The sequence below is a fragment of the Lithobates pipiens genome, unplaced genomic scaffold (genome assembly GCF_037356315.1).
Source record: "Lithobates pipiens isolate NorthernLeopardFrog02 unplaced genomic scaffold, aLitPip1_a1.2 Scaffold_18, whole genome shotgun sequence".
Classification (NCBI taxonomy): domain Eukaryota; kingdom Metazoa; phylum Chordata; class Amphibia; order Anura; family Ranidae; genus Lithobates; species Lithobates pipiens.
In genome coordinates this window covers 372,299,054-372,317,125 of record NW_027507758.1, presented here as the reverse complement: position 1 = coordinate 372,317,125, position 18,072 = coordinate 372,299,054, and the positions used below count along the sequence as shown (strand labels likewise).

The window sequence follows — 18,072 nt, the reverse complement described above, 5'->3', positions numbered from 1 at the left end:
TGAGACAGACTCTCACTGAAATTGTTGAGAAATGCTTGTAGTCATCCATGACATCTTCTCCTAAGAAACCTCTAAAAAAAGTACGAGGTACTTTTTGAGTCTTCTGTGTGAATGGGAACAAATAACAAACATATAGTACTGTTTTCTCAAATTTCGTTAAAATCCACTTTAACCCCCAACCACTGCTTTTCTACGTCCACACCTCTTAAATGGTAGGTTTGTTTGAGCAGTGCCATCCTTTTCCTCCTGTATCCTGTTTCTTAGAAAGGCCTCAGTTGGAGTTTTGTACCCCTTTTATTATTTGATGTAATTTTGCTAATCTAGTCCTGCTTTATTTATATTACTTTTATATCCTTATACTTTATGTGCAGTGTATTTCTATACCACTCACTGCAGACAAGCAATGTGTAACAGACATGCGACTGATGTTAATACTGAAAATATAAAATATAACCACTCTGGTTCTAAAACGGGAACAAAGGTAGAGAGAATGGCTATAACGGTCAGTCATGTTTCCAGGGAAAATTAAATCTTGTTAGCTACTATGGAAGTCAAATGTATTGCATTCATTTAAAGTAACCTGTCACAAGAACGGTACATAGGTTGCCATTGCTAACCTTATTGTGAAATTGTTAGATGCTTCTCTATCATACTGGTCTAACTTCCTGAGTTCTGGCCTTGAAGTTCACAGATTTGACATGTTGTCTTCTCTTTGACATTGCTGTGAGCATATTAGTCAATGCATTATGATCTTATGTTTGGGGTTTTCATCTCTTCATGTAAGCTGTTTACTGCTTTTAGTCATTACTTTTTCCCATACAATTTTTTTAGGCCAGAGAACATAGCCTCACCCTTGATTCCATCAAATAACTTCAGAGTTCAGAAAGCATCTTTAAATTCGTCAGTAAGACCCCCTACACGATGTGGTAGCCGCCCTTCTACTGCTGATTACAGCGTGGCATCAGTGTGTAAGTAAAATTGATAACAAAGTATGTTGATATTTAACTTCAGCTGAAAAGTTGTTGTTGTGTTTTTTTTTTTTTTTTTTTTTTTTTTTATGTTTTACTCAGCCCTGGTAGGCAATAAAATGCAAGTGTGCCCTTTTTAGAATTGATAAAACATAAGAATAGCTCATTTTATAAAGAGAGCTCCTGGAAATTTAAGTAGCATTGCCTATAGTTACCAATCGGATTACTATTCTGTCCTGTTTAAAAATAAATTGCAACATATGGCCCATACACACGATCCGAATATCGTATGACGGATCGTCTGACTTTTTCCTCTTAATAGTCGCAAGTAGAAATTGAATAGGTTACTAAAGTAGCGAAAATTCTCGTACGACAGAAAAAAAAATTGCAAGTGATATCATGTGTTATAATAATATTTGTATTGTATTTTCGGACGACAACTGTACTGACTAAACTAAAATCGTACGATCTGGTATCGTACGAGGAAAATTTTTGTGTTTGTCCGATCGAATAATAGCAGATGAATTGTTGTGAACGGCTCTCGAAAGCTCTGTACTAACGATCTGATTATCGTACGATTGCGCTGAAATTGGTATTTTCTGACCGATTTTCAGATTGTGTGTACAGGCCATTAATCTGATTGGTTGCAGTAGCAGCTATATCCTTTTCTTTAGTATTGATTAGTCTGCATTTAATAAAATCTGCTTTGTACAGGTGCACTTTGAGTCTCACTAAAACACTGACATCTTTGTTTTCGTGAGCACTGAGGAAGGAACACCACATACAATAATGACATGACACTAGACTTTGGTCACCATAACAAAAGCAGCAACTGGTAAAATGTGAATGTTTAGTGTCACTGTTTACCATTCCAAGGACAAACCCACAGCTGTTTGGAGGCCTGTGTCACTGTTGTGTTTTTTTTGTTTGTGACTTGTTCATTATTTGCAGACATCGTTGGCAGTGTCCGCTGTGTGACCCTGGAACCAGTGAAGCACATGTGCAGATGTTCAAAGAACTTTACTGTGACCAAAATCTTTTGTAGACCAACCAGGAAATCAGATTATTTTCCTGTATCTTTCACAGGAAACTAGCTGTGCATAGATACCCTACTTTGCTGTTTTTTATTATTACAAACAACCAGCATCTTCTGACAAAACAGTATGAAAGATAATTTCTAATAAACTAAAAAGATTTATTAAAAAGGGCTCATGGAGGTGAAATGATATTTTAGTAGTATGTCTGAATTTTCCCAATATTGTTATTGCTAAAGGGACATTATATAATTTATAATACTTTCTTGTGTGGATTTAAAAACTTGAATTCACAGTGCATACTTGGTGCTCCCACCTTCTGTCCCACCATTTTCCCTTGGAACACAATCTCTCTTTGAGACTACTGTAAAACAAAAAGAAACAGCTCTTTAATTTCGATTTGGGCTGCCAAAGTAGACTGTAAGGCAGCCCATACGCGAGTCAAAATTTACCCGATTCCCCTATCTATACTTTCGAGGTGGATTGGGGGGGGGGGGGGATCCTTCCATTGAGCTATTGTATTGTGACAGCGAGCAATTTAAAGTGGTAGTGAGGCTCTCGCATAGAAAATAAATAGAAACTCATGTGATTTCAGTTAAAAAAAATGCATCAATATTTATTAACCCCTTGTCAACTATGTAGCACATATTCTACAGGAAAATTAGGCCTTACTACCCAGCCACCTCAAATATGCATTTACTTGGCCTGAGATTCTGTGCTGCGTGTACTTTCTGCATGTTACACATAAAGATGGCGACCATCAACTAGCCTTCGCAGGAAGATGCACATGGAAAGGCAATGCATAACACAAACCTACAAAAATTACCATGTCTAACAATTCATATTAAAAGCAGAGTTTCAGTTGCACACATTTGCAAATGTATGTGGAATCCGCAGTGCCCACCTCAAGACTCATCTGTATATTGTGGTCCTAACTCTATATTTTTAAGTCTCCAAGTTGGAGCATATATAGCAGTGGCTAAATTAAGGGCAGGTTTGGGTTAGTCCTCTGCATTGTGTATAAGGGCTGTTAGATCCTGCAAGCACAGATCCTCCTTCTTGCATTGTCCCCATAACATGTCCAGATGAGGCAGTTAGTGGAGTCAGGCTGCACATGCTCAGTTTGGTGTGTATTGCTAGAGTTTATTTGTTTTTGTTTTTTGGGAGGGTGCATGTGATCGGCACAGGGCCAGTTGGCACTGTCAAAACAGAGGGTCAGGGGTCCTGCATCCTGATTGGAAAGCCAGTGCCATATGAAGCTCCGCCTACAAGCTCTAACCAGACACTGATAGAAGTCACAAGACTGCTATATACTGCTGATGAGAAAAGGTGTTTGGCAGTTTATATTTACTAAGATGATTGCATTTCTATGTTCGGTGTACTGTGGAAGACCATATATAATGAGCGCAGGGCCCTGGGTTTAGTAACACCTTAAGATCTGTTTCCACGTGCTATACACCTTTTAGGTTCACTATACCAGTACAGAGCTACAGCCCTGTCCTTGGCTGCAGCTCATAAAATTCTGTTACAATGTAGATGCCTCATTTCCCTTTGAAGAATTAGAAATCATGGTGCACAGTTTTCCTAATTGTAAAGCAATAATAGTGTGTGTGACAATATGGTGAGGCTCTGCTCCCAGTCCTTTTTACAAACCTTCAATGGGGCATTCACCTCTGGTTTGCTACTTTACCCCATATATGAGGCTGCTATTGTAGTGATACAAAAGTTATAAAACTAATATACAACAGGATAGCAGACATCCATAGGTTCCTGCCCATTCTAGTAATAGACTTGCAGAGCACCTTGAAAAAAAAAAGAAAAAGTCTATTATGTAACACTGACTTGCGTTCCTGAAGGCAGAGTTAAGGTTATCTTTCCCTATTGGCTTATAACTGTAGAAGGAGGATATGGTGAGCTAGTGCTTTGACTTCAAGAACCGAATTCCATATTTGCCTGTTGGATTGCCCAGGGTTTCAGGGCTCCCGGTTTGCTCTGCACAATTGCTAAAGGAATGCTTTGATATCTTTAGGTTCCTACTGTTTAGGTACCTATATCCAATTTTCATCCTGAATGTAACAAAAAAATTTCCAGAATTGTTTTAATAATGGCACACATTTTACTTTATTTGCCTCCTATAGCTGTAGATATAGAGTCCTCACAGGTCTTTTCACCATCAAGTCGGTCTGATCAAAGAGGTCCTGTATCTCCACCTTCACCTCAGATCCTGGATTTGGGTATGGAGAAAAATAATGGACACAGTAATAGGTAAACTCTTTACAACTGATACATAGTGATTTTCACAGCCGTTGTTTCAGTGCTTTTTTGGATGTGTAATAACCCAATGGTTGCTGTAGGCTCCTGCACACCATTTCTGTAGTCTGTATTATTAAAATAGAAGTAAAGGTGAAAGGTGTTGTTTTGGATAGAGTGGATTAGAGTCCATCTCAGATTTGTATTGCTGTCTTTGTCCCTGTTAGGGAGATTTAACCTATTTGTCCTAATCACATTTTCCATGAATTAAAACCTTGTTAAAACCCTTTACAGAAACAAATCCAAACTGTAATTACAACCTTACTGACACTCTATGGAAATTTAATGAGACTTTCCATATGCTAAGCAAGCTTTATTTGCCAGCACAGGTCAGATTTGTAGTGAGACTTTGGCTGGCCATACATTATACAATTTTCTTTTACAATTTTCCTTTAGATTTACCAAAACCATATAATATGAGGATAGACCTAAACGCTTTCAATTTGTATGCAATCAGGCAGGCCATTGCATTACATTGTTGAAGGTAAATCTATAGGAAATTGAGTGAGAAAATTGTATAATGTATGGCCAGCTTAAGGCCTCATGCACAAAAACCCGCCACGTTTATCGGCATTTGACTTTTCTTTTTCTTTTTTCCTGCTTTTAAATGCCCCACCATGTTAGCCTATGGGTCAATGCATTTAAAGGCAGGGGCATATACAGGCAGAAAAAATAAACAGCCAGCGCATTCAGGATAGGAGTGTTTTGCTGCTAAAAAATGCCCAACACATTTAATGTAAATGACATGCTGGAAATTATTTCTCGATCTTGGGGTGCAGCTGTCAGAATTGGCCTCATTTGTGTGGATGGAGTAATCTATTTTTCAAACAGAAAAACTACTTATGACCACCTTTACTGTCTGACTACTAACATGATTATGCTTGCTGTGTCCTTTCCTATGTTGCCTCTTGAATCAGATCCTGGATGCCACGCAGTCCTGAGGTTCTGAGTGTCAGCCCGCGAAAAGCCAAGACTCCTACTATTGCCCCTCAGTTTTCCCAGTCTGGGCCACAACAAACCAGCCGACCCAGCTCTGCTGGATCATCCACCCGCAGCAGACAGAGTAAGCTATGAGCGGATAAGTTTTGGCTTTATTGTTGTGACAGTACATTGAGCAGACAGGTTAACAGTTGACCTGTTCAGTGGTTGTGACTGTCGTTGGCTCTGCAGTGCAGTGGAACATGTGCTTCCTGCTCTGCGGGGTTATCATATTAATACACGTGTTTCCGACTGAATGTACTACTTGGCAAATTATAAGTAGGATATTACGTAGGGAAAGTTCTGAAAACGTTTATCAATATTCATGTCAGTGAAGTAATGTTCACGTGGTGAAGCCATAGCCACAGAGCACACCAAAGTTTGCCCTGGGGAATGAGGTGTCACATGAAGCAATGTAAAGCAATGAGGATGTTTAAATCCTTTTTTTCTTTTTTTTTTCTTTGTTATTGAAAGTGCTATTGAACAGTTTGCACAGTGTTTCTTAGAATTGATTGTTCTTTGTTCACAAATAATTGAAGTTGCCAGCAGGTAATTGGTAATAAAAACTTTCCTCATTGTAAAACTGCAAGTTCAGATCTCCTTTTTACCTTTGATCTCAAACAAATCAAGCATACTAACCAGTAATAAATCTTCTACAATCTGTTACTATCTGTAAACTTTGTGCAAGCTGCCAATTTATCTGATCACATCCTGCCAAAGACATCAAGGATATTTAAAGCCCAGCTCCAGACAAAACCTTTTGAAATGCAGAAGCATTTTAGATACTGTGAAGTTGCTTTACTGCATAAAAGAACAGGTATAAACCATGATTGTATGATTAGAATATGGGCCTATGCAGAAAATCGGGATGATATCCACCTGATCAAGGATTGTTTTGCTTCAAGGATGCATACCTACATATTCTGATTTTCCAGCCTCACCAACAGATTATGTAATTTGCAATAGAGCATCGCCACTACCATGTTGGCTCTGATTCCAGGTATCCCAATTGTGGATACTTGGACAACCTGCTTCTTAGAGAGCAATCGGTTCAGAAGCTGACATCAAATGTTAAGAATGATGCTGAACCTTCAGAAATCAGCCTTGGTTCAGAATCATCAGACAGATTATCGGGTGGTATCAGCTGGTTCAATAGAAATCTGCCAACATTTGGCCCCTGGATTGTTAGTACAGTATCTTCTCCCGAGCTCTTCAGTTTTTTTTTTTTTCATTCAGCCCACTGGGTTAAACGAAAAAAAAAATTCTAGTGTGTACCAGGCTTTTGTCCTTGAAACGGTGCTGGTGAAGGTACTGCTTCTGCAAGAGAAATGCCTGTTTTCTTGAACCCAGGTAGAGTCCCTGAGGACATTGCAAAGTCTCTCAATTTGTGTTTGCCTGAAGGTGCTGGGGAGATGGTGGCTGCCTTCAGTGTGGTCCCTGTGCCAGGTTCACTCCAGTTGGAGTAAAACTGGTGTACATTAACCATCAAGGAATTCTGCTTCCTGCTCAGAAGGAAGCAGACCCGAGATTGTCTTGGGCAGAGCTTCATGTTACAGTCCTCTCTGCCATGCACATTCCTACTGTGGAAAATTGTCAGGCAGACTTTTTCAGCTACCGGTAGCTAAATCTGGAAGAATTGGCCCTTCACCCAGAAGTGTTTTCAAAGATTTGTCTGTAGTGAGGGACACCAGATGTGGATATTTTTGCATCCAGATTCAGTAACCAACTTTATAAGTTTGTGTCCTTAAGCAGGGATCCTCAGGCGTCTGTGGTTGATGCCCTGGTGACTCCTTGGGATCAGTTTTGCCTGTTCTGTGCTTTTCCTGTACTGCAGCTTCTTCCTTGCCTGTCCCAAATTTACCCGCTTATCCAAGAATTGTATGGAATGCAGACATTATAAAGCCTTTGACAGAAGAGCCATGGATTTGTCCAGATCAGACATATTTTCTGTAGCAGGGTCCCATCTTCCTGCTTTACAGTTGCTGGCTTTGACAGTATGGCTGTTACAGCCCAAGTCTTGAGGGATATGGGTATTTCTGATTCTGTAACCCCTACTCTCCTGAAGACGAGAAAGTCAACCTCCGGGAAGGTGAACCCACAACATATGCCCGGTGAAGACTCATAAGTTTCATTGAGTATGTTGTGGAAGTGTCTCTGATCTGAATTACCACCAAGGGACAGATCTCAGCCTCGGCCGTTCTGTTTAATATTGCATCTCATTTCTTGGTAAAAGCCTTCATGCAGGGTTTCACACTGATTGTTCCTCCTATGTGGGCTTCCCCCAATTCTTTGTTTTGCTTGATGGTCCTCACAAGAGTCAGGCTGCTTCTCCAATTGTTAATTCTAAGTGGATTTGTTGGCTCATCTCCTCAGGCCTATGGTATTTAGTGCACCCCCCTTTTCTTGGAGTACATCACAATACACAGATATTTCTTCTCATGACAGTTCCTTTCTGCTTGCTACAAAACTAAGGCCTACTTGAGCTGGGAGAGGTTCTGCCTTGGCAGGGACTCGTGCCTTTTTTGGCCATTTACCTAAAGGTGGCAGCATATCTCCTAAGTAGTCATGTATATGAAGTCCTTTGTGTCCTGTTAAGTACAGCAGTGGTTCTCAACCTCAGTCCTCGTGTACCCACAACAGGCTGTGTTTTGGGAATTTTTCTTGGATAAAATAGCTGTCCAAAATACCAAGCCATTGACTTGGAATTAAAGCACCTGTGCAAGATGAAGGAAAACCTGCAAACATGGTCTCTTGGGAGGTACTTGGTGACTGATCAAGAAAATTTCTTTGCTGCAAGCAGGAGAAATTGGCGAGAACCTCACTTTGTGTATGACCTACCTAAAGAAAAAAAAACATATATTGCAATTAAAGTGGATGTAAACCCTCACATATACTCAGTGAAGTGAACAGCCTCAGATGATGCATAGAGATAAAACAAATCATCCTACATAAATTGCACATGTATATCTGCTGTCTTTAGCTTTATATACTATTTAGAAAGTGCACTTCCTGTTAGAATTCACTCTCCCTGATTCACCTGTTGGTGTGGATTCTTGCCATACACCGTGAGACAGCTTATTGGAGGAAAGGCACACACCCCCCTCCACATAGGCAGAGCTGTGCTGTGAATAGATCAGCTCTCTGTTAATCTATTTATAGCACCCACCCTGACACAAAACTCAGGCTGCTTTTATCACAGTTATCATAAAACTTGTCAGAAGTTATCATGCTGATAACAGAAGAACGGAGCAGGAGAAAGCCACGGAACTTAGTGTTTTGACGAGAGATAAGAAAACACTGCAGATATGTGCCCAGCTCAAATTTCATGAATTGGGTTTACATCCACTTATGATTCGTTTTGGAATGTGTTTGAGATGCATTCATATAAACTGCATGGAAGGATAAGAAAAAAGTAGGATTAGTAAAGGCAACAATAAATGCAAATGAACAAAATGTTTCACAGAATGCTGGCAAAAGCAAAACAAAATGTCATTGTACAGAACTGATCAAACCCTTTTGCTGCCAAAGCTGTTTTTGCATTTAACATTAGGCCTCAAGTTTGCTTTTTTGAAAGAATAAACCCTGGAAAAATGGTGGTAGTTTCAGTTTTTATGTCGCATGATAATATGGCCATAATTTATACAGTTCAAAATATCATTAAAAAAATATTTCAAATAATTTGAAAGCACACAAATGCAATAGATTACCCAACTTTGTGGGCACAATATAAAATATGAGGTTGCACTGAGTAAATGTATGCCAAACATGTCAAATTTTAAAATTGTGTGCGCCCACAAAACAGTGACAAACTTTGGTACTCTACACTTTCCATAGGCGGCGCTTTAAAAGCTTTTACAGAACATCCACTTTGTTAACCCCTGATAATGGACTTAGAATTTTTGCTGTCACTTCGGCATGTGTGGCATATCGCACTCCATTATAAGTATCTTCCACGGCTCTTGTGGGAAACAAACCGAGATGTGCTGTAATACTTCCAGGCAGGGGAGATGAGTGAACGAACATTGGCTGGTCTCCCTCTGTTTTACCTATAGGCACCCAAATCCGCAGATGGTAGCGCATAGCCCAGGAAACATGGCAGGGGCGTTCAAGGGGAGTGGGGATTTACTGGAGGTGTGTGGAAGTGATCAGGCAACTGTACAGCCTGCAAATCCACACAAAGATGTTTTCTTGGCTCCTACTGAAACCAGATTTAGAGCCTTTGTTGTGATCTTTGTGGATATTTGAGAATCAATTACTTCATAGTACATACCAGGGGGGGGCGGCTTAATTTAAAGATTTTTATTTTTACTGCTTGTTAGGCCTCGTTTACACTTGTAGTTGGGGAGCAGTTAAAATGCTCAGTTGAGCAAAGCTTTTTTGGCCCCTCAAACATTTCCTCCTAAACTGTAAAGGTAAGAATCCCCCCCTTTGTCTTTGCAAGGCACAACTACCTGCCAAAAATTATCCTTTCAGTTGCATTGCATGCGGCAGTGGCATGATGGTGCAGGTTTTTAGGGGTTAAAATGGACGTTCAGCCTAGGTTCACATAAGTGCGATCTCAGACATCTCATGTGATTCGCACCCGCACCGCAGGTGCCGATCACATGCAATGTCTGTGCAGTTGTATGGCTGAACTCGCATTGGATACACACACACACACACACACACACACACACACACACACACACACACACACACACACACACACACACACACACACAAGAATTGGATCATATGGGTAATCTCAACCATGCAATCTGATTCATGTGCCAGTTCACAGTTCACACTGTGGTCTGTGAACCGATCTGAGGGTATCATTAACAATTTAATGACGCCCACAGCGATTCACCGAGGGCAGTGTGAATTGGCTGCGGGAGAGATGCGATGCGGAAACCAGTGTTGTAATCACGCTGGTTCCCGCATCGCACATATGTGAACCTAGGCTAAATGACTCTAAATCTGTGTTATTTATATGGAAAATATTAATAAAACGTTATTGAGAAAAAATACAAAGAAAATACAGATTGCACACCTGTGCTGATATTTAGGTATTGGACATATTGATACGAAATGTAACGAATGACCACAGTTAAAATAACAGATATCTTACTGTAATGGCACATATGATTTTATTATTATATCTGAAGTACTTTAATATTTTCATATATTTTATTTTTTTATGTTTATTTTAATATATAACCTCAATACTTATGTTATCGCTCTTTTTTCCAGGCAGTCAGTCCTACAGAAAGTGAGAAGTGGCAAAGTTGTGCTTATCAACAAGGATTCCCTAATATAATAAAAGGCAGCAGAACTATGTCTATCCAAACTTATGACCTCTTGTCAAGAACCTCTTCAGGTCTGCTACCTGAGTGCCAGTGAAAACACCTTTAAACACAAAATATGTGTGCTTATTGTGAAAGAAACCTTTTTGTAGCCCAGAGATTTACAGTGACCTATTATACTGAACACAGAAGACTGACAATTACCATTCATTACCTAAAAGGCTTACAGGTTTTGGTATGACTAAAAACAATACGTGGGAACCAATAACAGACTTTAACAAGTACCGTATTTGTTCTTTTGGTTGGCTCATGCTCTGGATGTTTGCCTTTTGCTGCAGATTTTCTGTTGGTGTAATTAATTATTTATTTATTTGTGTATATGAACTGTTTTAGTCGTAATGACTTAATTCTAATCCAGCTTTGTATTTTGTACTAAAATGTACCTAGATGTGTTTCACCTTGATTAAAAATAGAGGATGTTGATTATCTTTTTATGCAGGGTCAGTTCCTTTGTTGTTAAGCTGTGTGTTTAAGTGCTATACCATAGCTTCCTAAATTTGGTACATATTATATGCTCTAATCCCAAAGAATAATGGTCCATGTTTATACCACCTAAATTTTTCTTAATATACAAATATGGACAAGCATAGTTTTCTTATTAAGTGTTTAATGTAACAGCTGTTCAAACCCGAAATGTCTCCTGAGAACTTGAAAGGAGCTACACTAGCGGTAGCAGAGAAAATGTGTCTCCTTAGATAATGGTCAATGACAAATGCACTAGACTTTTCTCTTATGCTTTTTCATAGACTATATAGGCTGTTCCTATCAGATGTTTACCTCACCTTTTTTTGCTTTGGATTGAGTACTAGCAGCATTCTTTAGATATGTTTAAATGTGGAAACACAATCTGACCAAAAGACATTTTTAAGCAGTTGTTCCATTTACTGCCCCCTTTTTTGAATAGTTAAAGCATTTTGTTATATCTGTTAAGTATATAAAAAAAAAAACTGTTGAACCTGCCAGAAATCCAGTGATCTTGCAAGAATTTGAGCCCTTTGTAGTGTTATCCAAAGCAATATTAGCAGGCCCTGCCCAGGTTGCTTCTGTGAACTACAGAGCACCTCCCTCCATGTTATGAAGATTCAAAGTGGTGTAGATGTTTTGTAATTTCTAAAACACTTAGGGGTGTACTTATAAAACATCTGCCTAGGAAATTGTCCAGTGAATATACATCCTTTGTGTGAATGGGGCAAAAAACCCTAAAGTCATTAGGCTATTTCCTGTGCTGGATGAATGTTTTTCATTGATTTAAATAGAAAATATTGCATTCGGCCACTAGATCTCGTTGTATATCCTTGGTCTATGATCATCAGCACTATCTAGCAGCCAAATGCAGTATTTACCTTTTTAAATCAATGAGAAAAACAAATCCAGTATTGACGATGGATCCAGCCACTGCCTGCTGTCAATCACAAATAAAGGGGACCTGATGGGGAAATAGTGTCTCTGAATGTCTATTGGGCTCTGGCCCACCCAGGTTCAAAACTCCTCGGTCACAGCTGCAGGAGCGAGCTTAGCTGCAGTAAGGACAGAGTGTTCATATAGAATAGTTCTTATAAATTATTGCTACAGTATATGAACTATTTATAGAACCTCTACAACAGACATCTTAAATCCTAAACCAGCCAGAGCCTTGTGTAAGTTATGATCATTGTATATAAAGCTATCTGTGTTATGATTATTCGATCTATTCCCATTGCATACTTTCCTAGACAAGACCTGGAATAGGGGGTGTTGTAGCAGCTGCCAGTAGGTTAACCGCCATCTGCATAGATCAGGAGAAATTTTGTTAGCACACCATTAATGGTCCAAACATTTATTTAAAACAATCACATTGCAGTAAGTGCAGGCGCAACATTTCAAGGCCATGCAAAACCCCTACAACAAGCATGTGAGGTCCAGTGGTATAGAATTTAAGAGAAGATCCACCAATCAGAAAACAGCAGAAAAGACTATGCCTGACCTCTACCATAAATTGATGTAAACAATGTTTCATAATCCAAAGAGTATAAAGAATCACATGCATGTTCCTATACCATACCAAAGAAACAGTGCCTTTATTGTTATCAAGAGACAAGTACAGATCACCAATGTTAAGTCATGCCATCTTGTTAACCCCACACATGTTGGGAGAACAAAACCCAGTTGGGCACATCTTTCAGATCAGTGGAGTGCCGCAAAGTCAGTGTCCTGTTTCTAGGCAACTACCCATTGGCTAGAGCAAAGACCTAGTTTGCTACATGCACATATGTGACCTGAACACCCTCTCTATGGTAATTATCATGGATTGCCGAAAGTGAGATCAAGCTGTCACTGTACACAAGCAAATGCTGCAGGGCCAGGATAGAGTAAAAAGGGTTCTGAGCATCTTGGAGGAGAGGACATTGGGTGCAAAGGGCAAAAATAAGAAAAGGGATGCCCTGCCTTAAAAACGGTCCTGCTCAGGAGCAAGTAACACAGAGAGCGTAGAGGTCAGGATTAAGAAATGCAGAAAGTGCAGTAAAAGTCTGACGTCCTTCCAACCCCCTTCTGTTTCTCTTTCCCTCCCAGTGATGATGCCATGGGTGCCCCTCTCCTGGGGTCAGACCCCTCACATAAGGGACTGTCTCCAGGGAAAGGGGAAAAATTGTAACTTTTGACAGGATTGAAATGTCCATCTTATCCAACATCTAATTCTCAAATGTGGTGTCTCAGACAGCTAAAAAGAAACAAGAACAAGGAAAAAATAATAATAAAATGCGATCTCCATCATCAAGGCCTGTCACTGTTGGACAAATCATATACACTCACCGGCCACTTTATTTGGTACACCTTGCTAGTACCGGGTTGGACCCCCTTTTGCCTTCAGAACTGCCCTAATTCTTTGTGGCATAGATTCAACAAGGTGTTGGAAACAATCCTTCGTAGTAACAACATCACGCAGTTGCTGCAGATTTGTCTGCTACGCATCCATGATGCAACATCCCAAAAGTGCTCGATTGAGATTGTCATGTTTAACAAACCAATGGTGAGATGATTTGAGCTTTGTGACATGATACATTATCCTACTGGAAGGAGCCTTCAGATGGGTACACTGTAGTCATAAAGGGATGGACATGGTCAGCAACAATAATCGGATGCTGTGGCATTTAAACAATGCTCAATTGGTACTAAGGTGCCCAAAGTGTGCCAAGAGAATGTCCCTCACACCATCACCACCACCAGCCTGAACCATTGATACAAGGCAGGAGGGAGCCATGCTTTCATGTTGTGTACGCCAAATTGTGATCCTACTATCTGAATGTCCCAGCTGAAATCAAGACTCATCAGACCAGGCAATGCTTTTCCAATCTTCTATTGTGCAATTATGGTGACCCTGTGGGAATTGTAGCCTCAGTTTACTGCTCTTAGCTGACAGGAGTGGCACCCAGTGTGGTCTTCTGCTGCTGTAGCCCTTCAAGGTTAATGTGTTTCTGAATACCTTGGTTGTAAAATGGGGTTATTTGGGTTGCTGTTACCTTTCTATCATCTTGAGCCAGTGTACCCATTCTCTTCTGACATCAACAAGACGTTTTTGTCCACACAACTGACTCTCACTGGATATCTTTCGGACCATTCTCTGTAAACCCTAATGTGAAAATCCCAGTAGATCAACAGTTTTTGAAATACTCAGACTAGCCCGTCTAAACGTGGCATGGTTGTTGTCAAAGTCCCTTAATTCCCCTTTTTTCCCTCTTCTGATGGTCGGTTTGAACTTCAGCAAGTTGTCTTTATCATATCTAGATGCCTAAATGCATTAAGTTGCTATGCAATTGGCTGATTAGCAATTTGTGTTACCAAGCATTTGAACAGGTGTACCCAATAAAGTGACTGGTGAGTGTACATTCTTACAACTGTACAAAGAATCACGGGGTCCCTATTAAGATATCACTGGCATAATATTATGAGTTTCTCAAAAATGTAATGCCTACCAGGGTAACCTTCTTGCAAACAATGTTGGGGTCTGATCATAGCAAATAAATGTCATATAAATCATCTCTCATCCAAAAAACATGTAAATGCAGACTGACTCAGACCTCCTGGGTATACAATACTTGGCGTGTAAATCCATAATGCAATAGATAGTTGTAGTCTCCACCTCTCAAATAGATGGAAACCTGGTCCCCAACCAGGTCACCACAAAGGACATGTGGGCAATTTGGACTATTGCGGTACAGTAAAACAAATAAATTGAGAATCAATAACAAGTATACGGTTAAAAAGAGATTTAATGATATAAAAATAGTGGTCAAATACACATATCAATAATTCATAGGCACAATTCATCACAGAATACAGCTCAACTAGTTTCGCGGATCATAGCCGCTTCATCAGGAAAGTATCCTCGTCCCGACCTGACCCAATTTCAGGGCATAACCACCAAAAAGGGGGTCTCCCATGGTGACTCTGGGAGCTACAAAACATGATGGACCCGAGTCTGGTAGTGTGGATGTATCAAGTTTGGGGATACCAGAAAAAGTTGTGCAGCTGAGGAGAAAACTCTCAGCCTGCACCCACAATATGCAATGCTGCGGCCAGATGGCACATGGTGGAGACCTAGCTCAGCCAGACCACCCATGCCATAACCACTGTGTACTGGCCGCTGCATGCAATCAAGGTGTCTAAGATCCTTAGACACCTTGATTGCATGCAGCGGCCAGTGCCATCATCGCCCATGCCATAATCACTGTGTACTGGCCACTGCATGCAATCAAGGTGTCTAAGATCCTTAGACACCTTGATTGCATGCAACGGCCAGTACACAGTGATTATGGCATGGGTGGTCTGGCTGATCTAGGTCTCCACCATGTGCCATCTGGCCGCAGCATTGCATATTGTGGGTGCAGGCTGACAGTTTTCTCCTCAGCTGAACAACTTTTTCTGGTATCCCCAATCTTGATGCATCCACACTACCAGACTCGGGTCCATCATGTTTTGTAGCTCCCCCAAGTCGCCGTGGGAGACGCCCTTTTTGGTGGTTATGCCCTGCGATCGGGTCATGTCGGGACGAGGATACTTTCCTGATGAAGCGGCTATGATCCGCGAAACTAGTTGAGCTGTATTCTGCGATGAATTTGACCACTATTTTTGTATCATTAAATCTCTTTTTAACATGATACTTGTTATTGATTCTCAATTTATTTGTTTTACTGTACCGCGATAGTCCAAATTGCCCACATGTCCTTTGTGGTGACCTGGTTGGGGACCAGGTTTCCATCTTTTTATTCCAAGAAATCCTGGATGATGGTACAAGTTTATTTATGTTTACAATTAGAAATCTAACTACAGAGACCACAAAATTAATTTATTTTCCACCTCTCAAAGGAATGGTGTTGTAGTTAACATAGTCCCTAATGGGGTACCTTTTTGTATGGGTGTGAGAGGTTTTCACTGCGTGTTCAGGAATAACTGTGGTATTTGTAACACCCCATTTTATGTGAGAATCTGAATGGTGTCCTTGCTTGGTTTGGCCCAGGATCAGCCCATACCAGGGAATCATGTTTCACTGTGTCTGTACACCTGAAGGAGTGGTATTTTTAAATTGGTTGGTTACAAAGGCTCTGCTTATAATATGTTGAGATTGCCAATTGCAGCAAGTTTAATGTTCTCAGGGTCTTAAGTAAACTTATGTACAAACAAGGGTTTATCAAACATCTAAGGTGTGCTTTCAGAGAATCCGATATCACTGGCCAAGGTCCCAGCAATAATTTGGTCAATAACCATTTCAGCATGAGTAAAAGTTTATTTTACATGCTGTCTAGTTGTTAACATCTATTATTCATCAGAACATATGTTTATCTCTGTGGCAGAGAAAGGTAGGCTGCGTACTACGATAATGTAGCCGTGTGTTCTGATCTGTCGGTTTAATGTAAATTGATTTTGTTAAGGTATCCTGCATGTTGGGGATCTTTTATATCAAGAAAAGTAATACTGCTAGAGGAAACTTCTGTATTAAACACTATTTTGGGAAAGATGTTAAGAAAATCAACAAAAGCAAAGAATTCAGGTTTACTGCCCTCCCAGATCAAGAAGGTATCACCACTGTAACACATCCGGCAGGAAGAATAAATGTTTTTCCCAAGTCCGTCTTTCAGGACAGCCACCGTAGAGACCCTGGCTCCTCCCCTTTTAGGAAACACCGCCTTTAATTTCACACTGGCCCAGGAGGCCGTGGTTCTCCATTCTGAAGGGCCTGTCTGTGGAACCCCATGGATTCTCCCAGTCCAGGAGGATCTTCTTTCTCAGGGTCCAATCTGCTGTCCTCAGGTGGAGCGGTGGAACCTTGCCGCTTTGCTACTAAGGAGGAATTGCTGAAGGGCAAAGGGTTCTCAGATCGTTTAGTAGCCACTCTCCTAAGTTGCAGGAAAAAGGAAACTCAGATCATTTACTTGAAGGTATGGAGGCGGTTCAATAGCTGGTGCTCAGAAAACTCCTTCGATGTGCGCAGCTCGGTAGTCGTTCTAGAGTTCCTGCAGGCAGGGGCAGATAAAGGTTTAGCCCTTGGAACACTGAAGGGCAGGGCCGGACTGGCCTACCGGGATACCGGGAGATTTCCCGGTAGGTCGCCTGCCCTGGGGCCGCTTTTAGTTGCGGCTGCATTAGTGCTGTCTCCTGTGGATCACACAGCGCTGGCTGGCTCTGTGTTCGGCGGCCGCTCTGTAACATGGCCCCGCCCCCTCAGACCGGCTCGTGTGATAGTAGATAGAATCACCTTTCCGCCTATCACACGAGCCGGTCTGAGGGGGCGGGGCCATGTTACAGAGCGACCGCTGAACACAGAGCCAGTCAGCTCTGCGATCCGCAGGAGGAGATGCTGCAGGTACAGCCCGCCCTGTGTGCCACAGTGCCTGGATAGGAGGATCGGCGGGGTGGGGGCTGCGGATTCTCCCATCCAACTTATTGTACTGTCCCCAGTGCTCCCTGCTCCCCCCGCTCTTCTCCACCACCACACTCTCCTGCCCCCCCCCAGTGCTCTTCTCCACCACCACACTCTCCTGCCCCCCCCCAGTGCTCTTCTCCACCACCACACTCTCCTGCCCCCCCCCCAGTGCTCTTCTCCACCACCACACTCTCCTGCCCCCCCCAGTGCTCTTCACCACCACCACACTCTCCTGCCCCCCCAGTGCTCTTCACCACCACCACACTCTCCTGCCCCCCCAGTGCTCTTCACCACCACCACACTCTCCTGCCCCCCCAGTGCTCTTCTCCACCACCACACTCTCCTTCCTCCCAGTGCTCCTCTCCACCACCACACTATCCTGCCCCCACCCCCCCAGTGCTCCTCCCCACCACCACACTCTCCTGCCCCCCCAGTGCTCTCTTCCACCACCACACTCTCCTGCCCCCCCAGTGCTCTCTTCCACCACCACACTCTCCTGCCCCCCCAGTGCTCTCTTCCACCACCACACTCTCCTGCCC

The 18,072-nt window shown here is 41.7% G+C and overlaps 1 protein-coding gene across 1 annotated transcript in view; it reads left to right on the top strand.

The window, feature by feature from the left end:
* Positions 1-11,067, top strand: part of ARMC9 (armadillo repeat containing 9) — a gene marked incomplete in the record, with an annotated part of 177,786 nt that extends 166,719 nt beyond the window's left edge. The window contains 4 exon segments of the mRNA XM_077487677.1: positions 832-968; positions 4,141-4,267; positions 5,230-5,375; positions 10,523-11,067. Coding sequence (XP_077343803.1) covers positions 832-968; positions 4,141-4,267; positions 5,230-5,375; positions 10,523-10,545 — 433 coding nt within the window.
* Between the last annotated feature and the right edge of the window lie 7,005 nt (positions 11,068-18,072).